Source organism: Phalangium opilio, unplaced genomic scaffold (assembly GCF_054372755.1).
Source record: "Phalangium opilio isolate 3A_F unplaced genomic scaffold, DU_Popi_V2 ptg000031l_1, whole genome shotgun sequence".
Classification (NCBI taxonomy): Eukaryota; Metazoa; Arthropoda; class Arachnida; order Opiliones; family Phalangiidae; genus Phalangium; species Phalangium opilio.
In genome coordinates, this window is record NW_028324158.1 from 14,236,988 (window position 1) to 14,254,151 (window position 17,164).

The following is a 17,164-nucleotide window of genomic DNA, read 5'->3' on the forward strand; positions in this document are numbered from 1 at the left end:
TCTCGTTACGCTTTATATATTTTAATCTTATCCCATGGCAGTCCATGTTAATTCCCCTTAGGTTCCAATACAATTAAGGGCGTATCACTGCCGTTACGTAAGTATGCCATTCATAAAATATGCACGCGCAACAACGATTTTTTTTTCAAAATAACGCACGCGCAAAATTCAATAGGAGTAAACCCAAGTCTCTTATTTAATTTCATTTGAGACTTAAGGCAAATTCGGGGTGAACCGTAAAATGAATAGAATATATAAATTTTGAATGAAAGGTGTCAAAAAAGGTTTTCAACGGTTTTTCTTTCTAAGTTGAAATTATAAGAAAAAGATAATAATACCACGTGGTGGCGCTATATAAGATAGGAGCGTTGAGTAATAGTTGATGATAACCAAGCTGGGCTTTTCTTATTCTTATTTTCAACAAAAAAACCGGTTGGCTTCTTCAAAAGCGGGCTTCTAACATTAACCTACAGATGTCTAATATGAGAATCACGAATTTTTCCTTTTCTTATATATATTTCTTTCTTTTTTTACTAAAAAGGTATTTCTTGCGCAACAATTATACGTTAAACGGTTCTTAAACACTCAAATCCACCACTATTTAAATATTTTCAAACCCAAGTTCTTAGGCACCATGGTAATGTTTTAAAACATTGAATACACTTTAAACTTTGACCTCAATAACCCTTCCCTTCCCTACCACACAAACAAAAATAAAACCATTGTTTCTACCTTTAAATTCTTGCGACGAAGTTGATAAACTGAAGTCTTCAGAAGATACGTAGTAATCCGTAGGATCAGTACCGGGTCTAATTGAAGGTATCCCGATAGTATGGCGTCTATTAACTCGATCATCATCGACTTCTATAGAATTAATTACAGCCACGTTTTAATATTCTCGTAAAATCTATAAATTATTCATAACACACCAACTGGAAGTTTCACGTCGATAATTATCAAGAATAACTCTTCCCCCCCCCCCAATACCAACCCACCCCCTTTAGAAATTATATTCAATACTTAAGCGCCTTGGCTTTTAGGCCTTAAAGATCAGGAAACCCCGGGCATTTCTGAAGGACAAGTTAATATTATCATTAATATACTCAAATGAGTATATAATCCCAATGGTATCGTTATTCAAATTAATACGTATGGTTTAAAACCTTTAAATTTAAAAAAATTCACGTGCTTTGTAATCCCACGTGCTTTGTCAATTCTTAAGCCTAATATTAAATTTTTCAAATCTCGTGCGTTATGTATTTTTGTAATTCCACGTGCCTTTTAATTTCGCGCGCTTTTTAACGCCACGTGTTTTGTCAATTTCTGTTAAGCCTAATTTTTAATTTCAAAAATTACGCGCGCTTTTAACAATTGCGTCACGCGCTTGGTAGTACTCGAAAAGAACACCAGGAGGGGGGGCTGTCTTTTGTTTATATTTTTCTTGGTGCCATTTTTAACACGCCTAAATTAGCATAAAACCTATAATAAACGTCTAAAATTAAGCACCATGTAGCGAGCGAGTCTGGCATTGGTTAATATATATATTAAAGTTACGCTTTGCGGTTTTGCAATCTTTCTTTAATAATTGCTCGCCGACCTAGTTTGTAGCGAAAATCGTTAGCGAAAGCTAAGCTAGGCCTACATAGACACTGTTAAGTTGACAATTATACCCAGATGGTTGGACCTTGCCAACCAAACTTCGTCACCGTAGCAATTTTAAATTATCCGTAAGGTCGTTAAAAATATACTTTTAGAAAGTTTTAATTTTTTTACTTTCTTTTATAGACTTCAAATATCTATGGATTTAACAGGGGGGGGGTTCTAGTCTTAGTTGTACTGGCTATTTAGATTGGGATGAACTATTACCAAGCTCCGTAAATTTTTGGCAATACACGGTACATAAATTTAGGAGCAACAAAAAAATCAATACTTTGGGAAAAATTCCACCAACTTCAATAAAAATAAGCCTTAGTTTTAAAATAAAATAAAACTCTAGTCTTTTAGCGACTTTGCAAGGAGCTAAAAATATCTCGAAGAATTTATGCAAAATTTTAAAACATTCATTTTTTTCAAATTGCACGCATTCTAGTGCCAGTTGTTTATTGTTTTCCATTTGGGAACTTGTTTTCGATTTATGCTAAGCCTAAATTGAAAACACCAGAAGGGAGAGACAGATGAAGTCGAAGTAGTATATCCCGTCCTTGGTGATGGGAAGACCTTAAACGCGATGGTTAGAAACAATCTAAAAATAAACTAGAAGAGCAAGCCGAAATTTCTGAATGACAGACTGACAACCTTTAGCGGCGGTTGGCTTTCCTTTCATTGCTCAATCTTACAGTGAGTGTTAAGCCTTAAACTTTACGCAACTTTAGCTCGAATTTCGCTTAAAATTAGCTAACTATACTTATTATCTAAGACTAATTAGATTCGCCATGACTAAAATTGGTCCCCCATTGATGACGTCACGAGTACTCACGTCAAATATTTAGAGTTTAACGAACGATTTTTCTATAACTTTTCGCCCACAACCAAATACTTTAAAGACACGTAATTTCTACTTCTACTTAGGGAAATTGTACCGGAAGTGCATAGTTAAAATTATCCACTTAATCTAGTAAATCTACAACGTTTATACGTAATTAAATTAATTATTTAAGGGGAAAATAAATAATTTAAGGGGAAAATTAAATAAAACATTTCAGAAATGCCCAGAATTTTCCCGGTTTCAATATTTATCTATTTTTTGCAAATAAAATATTGGTCAATTCTAAACAACAACAACTTACGAGTTTGGTATTTCCTTCTACGTTTAATAGTTGACCAAACCCCGCGACACGCCATACCAAAAGTGGCGCATGGGTCGGAACAAACGGAATTTCTAGCCGTTTTGACGCTAATTTTGAATTCGCTATTTTTTATTATTAAGCAATACGTCCTTTAGTAAGCGCGAAAGTTTGGTTGGCAATAGTTAAAGCGAAAACTAACTAATTTTGAAGAAACTAATAAAAACCTAAAGGCAAGCTGACGGAAACAAACTCCAAAAGAGAGGGGAAACGTTCTCAGATATCTTTTAGTTGAAAGTGGAAGTCAACCGGGTAGGGGGAACTAACTTCCTTCAAAAGCGCCCCCTATTAAAACACCACAATTAAATGAGATGGTTGAGAAAAATACAAGGCAGAAGTGGCCCATAAGAATTTTGGCTTCAAGTAAAACAAATTGAATCAAATTTCCCGACTTTCTCTTCAGATTTTCCCTGACCTGACCCTGTGACCCCGTTCTTTATAGGTGAATGCCGACACTACCAGTAAATGAAATAACTCAGATGGCGTAACAGTAATTTACACAGAAACTAACTAGTTAACATATAATTTCAAAATGACAACGGAAGTAAACGGAGTGTCTCAACCACTTCCTCTATTAAGCTAAGTCGCTTTCATAGAGCCTGCCGCTTGTGGAACGTTATATTTTTCGAAGGGGAAATGCTAGGGGTTCCCCGCTTCCCATAGTTCCGCCTAAATAAAATAGAGTCTGTTCGCACTTACTAAGAGTATAACATTTAAATTTAATCATCACCAATTTTAATAGTAAGATCATAGTGCGAACACGACGGACGGCGGTTTCGTTTGTTTCAAAATTCGTTTGTACATTTCTAATGAATAATGGCTTCCGTTAAAATATATATATACAGTTACGACCTTTAATATATAATAACAAAATACAGCATATATCCGTTTAATGTTATGTTATGTCTACCGATTATTTAGACTGCGCTGTGCTGGGTGTCGGCAAGGTCTTTCAACTTACAAAAAAATTATAATTATAATTGGGGTTATCCATATCCAGATAATTAACTAACTAACCGTTTTCGTTTTGAAAATAGAGATAAAGATTGTTACGTATACTAAAGTCTGAAGCGATTTTTCTCCAAGAAAAATATTGCGTCACTTCCGCCCAGTATAACGTCAAAATCGAGGTGTCTTTTGGAACGGTAGCTTAAGTTCTACTTAAACAAAAACCAACCTTATCTTATCTGCGTTTTTTTTAATAAAAATTATTTCAATTTAACTGGAAATTCCAATGGCTAGATTCGCTTCTCTTCAAATTGCGTGACGTATGTACCTGAGATGATTACGCCATACCTAAAGAGGCTCAGACATTAAAGAGAATATCGCCTAAAGAATAATCAAACCGAATTGAAAGTTAATTTCATAGATCATCCACTTTCAAATTATGTTCCCCCTCTAATGGTTATTTCTTGCAACAGACTTTTTTGTAAAATAACTCTTAAAATCGTCTGCTATTAATTTTCTCACTCCTTACAATTGCAAATATCTAACTCAATATTTCAAGTTCATCTTCCCTTTAATTTAATCATAAATAAAACCTTACATGACAGGAGTATTACGCCATCTGATATTTCTTATCCCAACTAAAATACAAAACGAAAAAAAAATGTCTTAACTTTTCAAAGACTTGAAGAATGATTTTTAGCATACGGGTCAAGTCGGGCAACCCACAAGAAAGTTCAAGAAATAAAAAATGCCAAAATTAATGGTTCCTTGAATGAACCGAATGTATAGAAGAAGAGATCCCAAAATAATATATATATATATATATTTATTTCAATACACGCGACCTCATAAATAAATATATAAATTCGTTGACATACTCTAACAGTACTATCCCATTGAAAGTTAGTTTAAAAAATATTTGACTGCAGTTTCGATATATTAATGAATTTCTTAGAATTTCCACTGACAAGGAACCGAAAGTTATAATTGAAGTCCATAACGTCAAAGTAAAACACTTCCTCAAATGTCAAACGTCAAAATTGTCAGTGAAATTTAATATTTTGTTGTGGTTAAATATTTTGTGACGTCAAGTTTTTGGATTCAAATTCCCAGACTTTTTCTCTTTCTCAGGGTTTTCCCTAACTTTTTATTTCCATTTGTTAATTGCCTAACTCTTCCCTGACCCTTTGGAGTAATTTTTAAACTCCCCTGAATTACTTCAACTTATAAACTTCAGTACATTTCTGACACGAGTTGGTTTTGCGACTACAAGAAACCATTAACAACAAACTAAATAAATAACTCTAAAGTCTATAGGGGGAAACATACATCCGATATAAATCAAAATTCAGAAAATGTCCATTCGTTCCTAAGCCTTTGCCTACTTATGCAAATTTATGGAAACCTATAATGCTCTTGGTGGAAATCCCGCTCTAACCAAAGTGGTACTATACATTATTACCATTTCCAAAAATTCAAATTAAGGTAATTTTGTCAAAGTGTGGGCAGTTTTTGAACTTGCCTTTTTTCACAAAGGCGTCAGACAAAAAATAGTATCGTAGGTTTTGCTTTTTTTTAGAGGGTGGTGTTCGTACTATTAGGTCACCATTTTTCAAGAAACTGGTGCATATATTGTACTTTTAAATGGATTCGTATGATTCACCACATTCTGGTGTTTAAAATGACGGAATTAAGCCTTACGTTTCTAAGAAACCTTTTTTAATTAAGTGTCTCGTTAATTAACACCCTCAGAAACAACCATCGTAGTTAAAAATGGGTTCAACTTCAAAGTACAAAGATCGTACCCAACTTCCAGACGTAAATTGAACTTTAACCCCCTTATTATATCAATACAAAACCTTAACAATATTTAAGATTACTTCGTGAAACTTCCAGAGTACGTACATAATATTTTTCAATTCAAAAAAATCCAACGCGATGTTTAAAAAAGTTGCAAAAAACAACTAACCTGCCGCCAGGTGGCTACCACATAATAGCTTGGACAACGAGCGTGATAATGACATTTCACACTTAAATTTAATCTTTTTACACGAAATTAGTTCCCAAAATGATCACAAATTGTAGATTACATCCTTAGGTAACGCGTTAATCCATTGGTTATAACATTTTCACATCAAAAACACCGAAAACTTAAACTTATACCGACGCTAAAAGTGCAACAAAGTTGAAAACTAAACTTTCTCGCTGGTGCATTTAAAATGACTGTCTGAGCGTCTGCTTAAGGGAGACGCTGCTCGCCGCCTTTGGGCCGCTTTCCGTTATCGGCTAAACCTAGGGGGGATGTGAGGAATAAGAACCAATCAGGGGGCCTCGATTCGCGTCACGTGATTCGAACTAGAAACGCGCCAGCTTTTTTTCCAATCCACCGCCTGTATAAATACGCTAAGCCTCTGTCTTTTGAAATGCCGAGATGAAAAATTAGAAATAGATCAAATTACGTGAGCTAGAAAGAGGAACGATGTTACGAAGAATTTTATCTCGGCCATTTTTCATCTACAGAGAACTTATTTAACGAAGCTAGTATTTTAATTATCCTTAATTAGCGTGTAAGAGAAGGATCACGGAGGACTGTAATTACTAATTAAACGGATTAAGCACAATAGTTTTTGGAATTAATATATTTCTCTAGGGACCGTTTAAATTATGAGAATTAGGCCTAAAAATTAAGCTTTAGTTTAAATTGAATGTGAGAAAAACACGAGTACACCTTTTCGGGCTGTAAAATTGTAAAATACCCAAGGACATTTATATAAAATCATGAAAAATTAGGCTTAACAACCATTCAGACAGGTGTAAAAAAACACGATTAAACTTAAGCCTAATCGAAAATAAAAACGTTTTTCGTGCAGCATTGTTTCAGGAACTACGAAATACGGTTTTATAAAGGGGGTTGCCTGGTTCTTGGTTAATTTTTCACAGCAAAGGCCCTAGCCTAATAAACTAAAAACGTAACTTATTGTTACAGATAAAAACTTAGCCCAGTATAAATTTATCAGCTAGCTACCATCGAATGTTATGGATCATGACTTTTTCTCAAAAAGATAAAAACCATACCAGGTATTTTTTTTAGACTTAGCAACACATGATATCAAGGGTATGAACGGTATCACACCGGAGTATGTTTTTATCTACACACAAAAATAGGAATAAAGAAAAATGTTTTTGGCTTGTATCAAAAAAGCTAACCATTGAAGCATCTAGCCAACCTGGGTAGGTATTAGCTTCCCCTTGTTACTTGTTACAAAAGAAGTATGTATTTTTTAGGGGGGGTCCTTTTAAATCTCAGGAATATTTGGGTCAAAACGTTTTTTTGGTTTATAATTTCTTTCTTTTTAGCATAAGTTACGGAAGTACGGACCCCATAAAAAAAATGCTGAATTAATCTGTCTGAGATTAAAGCAGAATATTTTTTTAAGAAATAAATTATTTTATATACATTGTATCTATACTTGGCCCGGGCTAGATTTCGGGTCGTTTAGAGGGGTAGCACACTATCGTATTTTTAAATACATCAATTTAATTGAATAATTAATATTAATCGTTATTAATTATCAAAATAAATTAATAATAATTTTATACCTGATTATTTTCGATAAAATTTGAGCTGATATTTTTATAGAACTTCCACTAATAATTATTTTAATTAAATTTCATTTAATTTAATTAAAATTACACGTAAACATGAGTGATTAACCGTCGACTATAATTTTAAAGTGACGATGAAACGTTACATTGTAATCCAATTTCAAAATAAATCACAATTAGGGTCTACCTAACTTGAAAGAATAAAATAGACTTTAATATATATATGGGCCTTGATTGAAATTAATAATGCAGCTAATTTAATCCGTCATAAATCACGTAGTAAACTCCGCCCACTCTACAAAGTACACCCATTAATTTTGCGCCTAGTCCCAAGAAACGAAACGAAAAGAAAAAAATAATTAGCTATGAGCAGAAGGGAATGGATTCTCTGATGGTACAGTGGAACTTTGGGGGATCAATTTTACTCATTTCTGGAGCGTTAAATTCAAATTTCGGCCGTTTATATTTTTAGCTCAAAAACGACCGTACTAAATCGATAAGTATCTATATTAGATCAATAAACTATTTTCTTTCCTGCCATCCTTTAACATTACGTATTCATCCACCATCTTGAATAAAACTATAATTTAATTTATTACATTTCAACGTCATAATTTAGAGTTAGTATTTGAAGGGAAATTTGACTTTTCAACGCCTTACAAGTTGCTAACGGAGTATAGTAAATTATGATAAATATAATTTAGTATAATATTTAAACACCGTATCTATTTTAACGCTCACGATTTTGTCCCGAATTTCGTGTTTTATCACAAATTATACACCAATTTTTAAAACTTTATGAGAATCAATTTAACGCTAAACTGATTGTCATAATCATAGTGATCATTTGATCAAAACAAATTTATATATCGTAATCATATAACATTATGAAGTAACCCTTCTTAAAAATAAGCCAAAACAATTTTAAAAAATGTTATAAATACACCTTGTCAAATCGTAACTAAAGGGCATAAGTTACCCCCCAAAAAATAAGATGATTTAGGACCCATAGAGCAGCTATAGCTATTAATAAAACAAAACTAAAACCACTTTTTGACACACTTTCTATTGAAATAGCCCAACGAAATCACGTGGTGATGTGATTCAAGAATCACTTCACTCCATGATCTAAAAATATTGAATCTTCACCCCCGAAGCTTGGCTTTGAGACAAGCAAAGAGAATTGAGGTTACAAAGACAGTAAAGAGAAAGGTAAGTCAATTCATTGGACAACAATTACCACGTGATACTACGAAATTATTTAATATTTTCAAAGTTTTATATTTAGATTGTACCTTTCCTTTATAAACCAATTAAAAGTGGCGATAGAGACAGTGCCTGGAACCGAATTCATTATCAAAAAATAATCTAATTCGAAAGAGAAGGTAAGATAGGGGGCCCCGCCTTGAACAGGTACGGGCCATTAAAAATAAAAATTTTGAAAGAAAAAATATATTTATATTGATGGAAACAGGTTTATATATTATATTATATCATCTCAATGCAAAAGATGTTGGGAAAATATAACACACATATTCCTGGAATAAAAAAATAATTTGTCTATTTATAAAAAAACCTTGTTCTCGTTCAATAATATTAAAACCGGTTTCATGAATTATTTCAAATAAATTCTATGAATGAAGTATTGTGTTGCCATGGAGACCTTTGTAACTTCAGACCCTCTTAAGTTTTACACCACAGTTCTGGTAGCCATATTGGTGGATTTCAGCTTTCCTAGTGCATTTGATCAAAATCCACCAATATGGTCGTATATCTTATCTTACATATCATATGGGATTTTGTAATTCTTAAAAAAGGACCCGCAATGACCTTGATATACCATAAAACTTCACGATGCCCTTACTATAGTCGCATATTTTTATAACAACAAATCCATTAACCATGCAGTTTTACGAGAACGAGATATACAACATTGTTATCTTATTGGTTGAGCTCCAATTACGGCAAAGGATTTTAACTAATGAACAATGAAATTGCCTTTTTGGGTACTGATGGTGAGGGGGGATGGGGGCGCTATGGAGCACAAGAGGAAGGCCTCTTAACTATTGGTGGTGTGGTGCGATGCCGCCATAGCGACTATGGAATGTGTGGGTTCGCTGGTCGCTTTAGTTTGACCCTTACGTAAAGCGTTATTGCGTGTTGAAAGCCAGATATCTTTCTTAAGCAAAAATCACTCGCGCACACACAAAGAAGGCAACAGTTTTCTTCTAGCCCTAAGAAAAGAGCGCGTGCGCTTTGTATACAAAAGGAACCGTTCTTCAAGAACAGCCAACAAGTAGTCGAGTGACGCAGCAAACTTCAACCCTAACTTTATGTTGACATATCTCCAGTTTGGTGATACTCGCAATGAATATTTAGCTTAAATTGTGCTTTACGCAACGATACTAATTGAACAACCTCAATATTCTCTTGTCGCATTGGCACACCAACTTTGTGGCGTCATATCTCTAGTTAAATTTCACTTCCGGTAAAATCCCTCACGTATATGATAGCCCAAATTGCGGGCCCTCTACGTAGCAATCTTACAACCAATGTTCAATCAGTGGCAGAGATAACAAAATTGTAAAGCTTTATTTTAATCAAGGGACAGACAACTTAAGTACCACCATAATCTCTAATAAAAACTAAATACGAATTGAAGATGGTTTAGAGGCCGAAGTTCTTTCTTCCTAAAACAGTTCTGGAGCTCTTTTTCTTTTTATATCAGATCGTGATATCAACCACTTGAATCATTTGCCACCTTCCCAACCCACTTTTTAACGGTCGACACGAGTATCTTAACAATAAAAACAATTGCCTTTAAAAATTTTCGTTAAATTCGACGGCGTTAAAATTACTGCGTAACTTAATATTTTGGCTCTAAAAATTTTTCTTTAAATGGAGACAGTTCCCTTATAAATTTAAAGAAATATCCACTAACCAAAATGACACTTAATATAAGAGGATGTCACGCGTGTAGCTTAGGAGTAGGGACTCGGTGTATAATGTTACACCCGTGAGATAGTTAAAGAAATATTTTCCTACTTTCTGTAATTTTCATCCTAACATCTGTTTCAATTATAGCGTGTACTACAGCCGAAGCTACACACCATGTTTAATATACCCTTGAAATAACGATAAAGTATATTCGTACCTATTACCAATTAAAGTTCGAATAGAAAAACTCGCGCGCGCGAGCCCTCGAGGGTTTTTGAATTAATTTAGAGTTCATTTCAATACCATTATACATTAGGGGTTTAAGTTATTTCCTATTATAATATAATATAAATAGAAATAAGCTTAGTATTCAATGCATTCTCTAGACGGGTAATTAATTTTAACTTTAGATTTCACTGCAGTTGAAACTAAGCTCTACGGTTTGTTATATACGAGTATCTACCTTTCCACGCGGTATAAACTCCAGTTAAAATTTATGAATCAGAGATTCCCAGCCCACAAGAATGCGATAAGTCTCGCTTGACTTAAACCGGACAGAATTAAATTATCTTGAAGTTATCAATAATGTGTTTAATATTAAAATATGGTTATTAAAGCTTACGCGAAGCTAATCTAAAAAGTTTCTAATCTAATCTATTTCCGGTTCAATTTAATAAAGCGTATCCCTTTAAATTCAAATCAAATTTCTCAAGGTGAGAATGTAGAAATTCTTTCACTAAACTTGGAAAGTTTTAAGAAACGCGTACGCTATTAAATTATTTAATATAATTTTTTCAAGAATAATGTCACTTCGCAACAAACCTCTCTCACTTGTGTAACATCTAATTTATGCAAATTAATTTACGTCATCCGGGAAATGCCCTTAGTTGCAATAACCGGTGGTTGACAAATACTGTATTTAATTATAATTAATTAAAGAGAGGATATTTTCAACTTTATCTTTGAGATAAAACAGTCAGTGTAAAAGAGAAATTTCTTACTAAGCCTAACTCAAACATCTGACAGGTGTCTGGGAGATAACCAACCTCGCTTGTCTCCATTTGAGCCAGCAGTTTAATATGAATACAATATAAACATTAATTTAACAGGGTTCGCGGTATAAGTGCTGAGTCACTTCTGTAAAATGACACTGCGGTATTTGTTTATAATTTGTCACTATATATCACATTAATTTTCCACCGAAAAATGTTTTCAAAACAACTTCGAAGGCTAAAATGATTGAATTATTTGTCTCTTAGTTTTAAGCGCTTTGATGTGACAATAAATTTAGTTCCTAACTGATTACGCAAGTATTATTGGACTTATGCCATGAAGAAAACAGTTTCAAACTTACCATTATTAACTGTAATAATTGGGATATTCATCTTACAAAGAAAATGGCCTACTATACGTCTATTTTATGTCTACTTTGATCTAGCCCGCGTACTCTCAAACCTTAAAAGGCTTAGGTGTTAAAACGAAACATACAGTAGGTATAATATATTTCAGAAATCCCACTACAAGAATCCCACATTAAAAAAATAAAATATTTCAATAATGAATCATAATGACGTTACCATAGAAACAACATCATAACATGATCTATGAATTTTCTCAGAAAATAAAAAAGGCGCGTGGGAATTTTTAAATCGCGTGCCTACAATTTGAAACGTAATTTCATCTTGAAATTATAGCACGCGCAAGCCTATTCTTTATCTCTTTGACAATGGATTACGAACCCAGTTCAGTTTTCTACACGCTACTAACTTAAGGTGAAATAAAATTTCTTAACAAAATCCAATAATATATGGACATTGTGGCGCCATCTACTATGAAGGTACTGAACTAAATTTAATTTATATTTGTTTACGACGATACCGCCATCTATGTACTAAAATGGTAACTAAAACTTAATTTATTTTCACTTAAATAATTTTTTTTTAAATTAATTTCTGGACTTTTTGGTTGCATTTGATTTTAAATACCGATTTAAAATTAAAATTAATTAAAGTAAATTTTTAAAGCTCACCCATTGGTGTGAATCGAAGAAGTCTTTCATCTCTGAGAGAGGTTGTTTCTGACAGCTCGCTGTCTTCATCCTCCTCCGGTAAAGGAGGGGGTCCAGAGAGGTCATAACCCCAACGTCGACGAAAAGCTTGACGTCCGCCGTCCAAACGGATGCGTGGAAGATCCATAAATGACCTTTCCGCGATCTGACAAAGAAAATAAACATTCTAAAATAAATTCAATGACACGTTTTTTTTAAAAAAAAGGGGGCCTCGCGACAATTTAACTTAATTCTATTAATTAATTTATCCTTGAATTAAAATTTAATAAGGATAGAATTAAACTAAGTTTGTTTGTTGAGAAACAAGAAGTAACGTTTAAATTATTTACTTCTGTTGGTTTAAAAATTGCAAAGAGTGTATTGAAGACAGACAAAGAGGAAAAATCACGTAAGACAGATGAAAAGTAAAAACTTTGTTAATAATATAAGCCTTAATTAATAATGTCACTCTCGTAAATTTGTTTCTTCTGTCTAACCCGTTAGTTTATTGCGACATCGCAGAAAGAAATAAAACCTAATTGAATTTTATAACCGTTTCGATACAAGAAAATGAAAATAAAAAAACCCCAACTAAAAAATAAAAGGGAAGTTTCAAGACGTTCTCATGGTTAAATGGTCACGGACCAATGATTCGGTATTTTCTTTCTCAAGACAACGGTTAGGCTATGTTTCATTAAATAAAAATTATGGACTTTGTTTTTATTAAAATATGGAAGGCATTATTTATGTACTTTCTTATAATTTTGGGTTATGATAGTAATTTATTCAAAACAATAAATTTCATCATAAAATAAATTTAAGGAAAGTTATTTTATTTATTTCATTTAAAGGGGATGTGTAACAACTCCTATAACTTTGGTTGTAATTATGATAGAATAAAATCGTTGGTACCCTAAGAAACTAGAGATTTCATATATTATTCCGTGAAATTTCCATGAAATTCGGTATAAAATCATGGAAGTTATAACCGACTGAATTATATATAGGGTCGCATTTTTTTCCCCAAAACAATTAAAGTTATTTTCAATTTAAAACATAAGATAACTTCGGTTGTAATGTAGCTAGAATAGAATCGTTAATACCATAAGAAACTAGAGATTCCATGTATTATTCCATGAAATTTCCATGAACCCCAATATTAAATCGATAAAGTTACAATCGATTCTACAATTTTTAAAAATCAAAAATCCATGCACTATCCCTTCAAAAATCAGGTGGAGGAGTGGGGAAAAGTACTTTAAAAACTTTTCTTTGATTGTTATAAAGAAATCGTGATGTTTTACAGGAAATTGGTGGGTGGGGATTGGATATAAGGTAACACACGACATTACAAGTATTTGCACTTACTCTAAAGCCGAGGAAGTCTTAAGAACTCCCCCATTCTCGAAAGCTATTCAAAGTACACCTACCCCGGAGTCTAACCTCACTCAGTTCAGGATAAATTGCTTTAGCAATGACCGAGAACAATGGACTACAGAATTAACCAAAAAATATATTCTTTTCTTATTTTCAAAATGGCCCCTGGTATTAAATAACCAAGATACAAACGTACGGATTATGAAAAACGTTACGTACACTAATCTAAACACAATAGACTAAGAACAAACGGAATTATGGGTAAAAATTTCACCTAGCTAAGCCTAAAATTAAATTATTAAAAATTTCACCTAGGTAAGCCTAAATAAAAACATTGAATTAAGGCCCTATAACCTTTGACCCTATTGAGTCTAGACTCGCGTTGGGTGTAATGTGAACGGTCCTTTTCTATAATCTAAATATTTCTTATAGCTAAGAAGAATGACCAAGTGTTGTCAGTACCAACCTAAGTACCTACAGCTGGTTCCGGTTGAAAAAACAAGTAATTATCAACGGTTGAAAACCTTTTTTAACCACCCCAATTGGTATACACTTAGACAACCCTAATTTACATTGCATAAAAGCCCAACACATATTCCCAAACTTATACGTAAAATAGACAATATAAATTGACTAAGATAAATAAATCTGTGGACAATCATTGAATTCAATTCCAAAGAAATGAAGCTAGCCTACAACTCTCTTAGAAATTTCAAAGACTTCTAGAGTAGATAACCGCAAGTACTTAAAAAGTTACCTTGGAATTTTCATTTGAAAGATGACGAAGCCGAAAGACAAATTAGCTTTTCGCGGGCGGAATTTCACGCGTCAAAAACGGACACAAAAACGGTAATGATCAGAAACCACGCTATCGTCTTATCTGCGAATTTTTTATGTCATCGTTGAAAAACAGCTGTTTCACCCAATTTTCAATTAAATAAAATTCCCATAGCCAGAGCGCTCTCCCACGCAAAACCCTGGACCAGGATAATTCAATTTAGTCTACAGTAGGTATATAATAATAAAAAATATTCGGACTAATTCAAAAAATAATTAACAAAATTAAATTACACCGTTATCGAAAGGAGAAACAAAATATTCTGATTTCCTGGACACAAACACATCCCTTGATTACCAATTACTATAATTAAACCTCGAAGTTCATTCCCCAAAACCCCTTAACGGGTCCAATGCCCAAACATCGCCTGAAAACATTTTAAAACAATAATTGAGGAAACAGAAAATGTTCATTAAATTCAGGCAGTTCATTTTGGATAGGTAAGAAGCTAACTAATCACTGTCGATGCGCATACAGGGTGTTTTTGATAAGTCTACCACAAATTATGGGCAGTGTTCTTTGAACGATTTGAGTCTATCCCCATTTTGGCCAAGTTATGATTTGAGTATTAATTTAATTAGAAATTATTGTCTTTAAGTTTGTTAATTAAATTTAACTTGAATTAAAAATAACTTTAAAACGGTGGCCCTTAGGGCAAAATGTCACAGAACATTTTCGACTCAAAATGGACCAAAGAACACTGTCCACTATTTCTTATAGACATTTCAGAAAGATACCTGTATGATACCTTTAATACCGCGTACAATAATTACAATGAGTGATTAACTTCAGGTTGAATTACGAAATCCCGCTCTGTGAGAGATAACTATAAATTTTAAACTTCCGGTATGGTGGCAACAACATTCGTATATAGCTTCGTTTAACAATGAGCGATGTTTGCGGAAGGGTCAGAACTTGTTCCCAGGTTATATTTCAAGTTACGAGCAGAATAAAAAATACACGTATATACTACTTTCTTTATAGGAAAGATAACATTGCGTTTGTACAAAACGTTTAAAAACTACGTCAGTGGTGGTGGTTCCTTTTCTCTTCAAAACGTGTTATAGTAAAGAGAGTTCAGCGACTTCAAATTCACCCGCATTTTTATTATATAACAGTGGGGTAACGTTAATTTACACTCCTGGGTCAAATTTGATCATACGTCCTCCATATCATACCCTAAGTTCCCTTGTTTGAAACAAGAACCTGAGAATGAACGAACGAACGAACCACTTATGAAATTTGAAATGAGGTTTTATTTCTTGTTGGGGGTCAGTCTTACCTCACGCGATGCATTCTGGGGCCTTTATTATCTCACCGTTTAACCCCTGTACCTCTCTCACACACACCCACCCTTGTTATGGTTTTGAGAACCTCCTAGACTATGGCTAAAAATACCACGACTTTGTTGTTAAGTGAGAGGAACCATTATGGGGACTGAAACCATCCAAGTATGGTTGGTTCTACATATATTTATTTTACCTTAAATTGGTACCACTGTTAAAGGTAACCAGTGAATTATTAACTTGCAAGGAATATAGTTTAACTTTAAGTGCAATTTAAAATCGAAATATTGCAAGGAGTTTAGAATCAAAAGTCTATATAGAAAAAGGCAAGCAGTTCAATTTAATTCAGTACTTGGCTCACTCCTCTACACCTGACAACACTGCAATTTAGTTAAAACCAAAACAGAGAGGGGATGGGAACAATTTTGCCAATTCCTTTCAGTGAATCTATTAGAAATGACAGTTCTCCACCTATGACTGCACAATATTCTACGTAGAATTAACATGGTTTGCCACTAGTCTATAATATAAGGTATATTGATGTGTGGTTACACATAAAGTCATTAGCATTTATTCAGGTATATAACCATCGGAAAACCAGTTTTTATTTTTGGATAAATTGTTATTACTAAATAAACTCGCGCATCTTATTTACGACCAACAAGCAAGTTCTTTAAGACGATCGTAAATAAATTCAAAGGAAAAGAAAACAAACCAGTTATTACCTTAATTAATTAATATTTAATTCAGTTAAGATACTCTTAATGCATTTAATAAAAAAAATCCATAGGAATTTTGTAGAGCTCCGTTTATGAAGTATTTCAGTATCACTTTGAAAGAGTAAATCACTAATCCGAAACCCGTTTTAAAAAGAATAAAATGTCACAGACATCGACCCTCTTATGTAATTATCATGAAACCGGTAACGATATATTTTTAGGAAAAATTAGCCTAAAAACTTTCTCGCCAAAACTCGTGGTGTAATGAATTTCCTAAAATTCACTGGAAGCGTACATAAAATTATAGAAAATGTTAATTAGCATACGAGCCCTAGCTCTGGAGGCGTATGTCTATACTCTCTAGTCTCGACATTAATGTTAAATTTTGATATTAAACACCTTTGACAGCCGAGACAGGTGTAACGCGTTTATTTAATAACGCAATAATTTAATCAGAGAATGGTTCAAAAAAGAAAAATAAGGGGCAGACACGAAGACGTAACGAACTAATCAATATCGATTCACCATCGTGAATTTAATTAATACTTAATTGAATATTAAAT

At 33.3% G+C, this 17,164-nt stretch overlaps 1 protein-coding gene across 7 annotated transcripts in view; it reads right to left on the minus strand.

Moving 5' to 3' along the window:
* raskol (Ras GTPase-activating protein raskol) overlaps positions 1 to 17,164 on the minus strand; it is an 89,620-nt gene that overhangs the window by 48,698 nt on the left and 23,758 nt on the right. For 5 of the 7 annotated variants that reach the window (XM_089870580.1, XM_089870581.1, XM_089870582.1 and 2 more), the window contains one exon: positions 12,364 to 12,547. In XM_089870580.1, coding sequence (XP_089726706.1) covers positions 12,364 to 12,547 — 184 coding nt within the window. Of the gene's footprint in view, positions 1 to 732; positions 865 to 2,786; positions 2,975 to 5,760; positions 6,015 to 12,363; positions 12,548 to 17,164 lie in introns of those variants that run through there. The other 2 variants (XM_089870584.1, XM_089870585.1) reach the window with 2 other exon arrangements.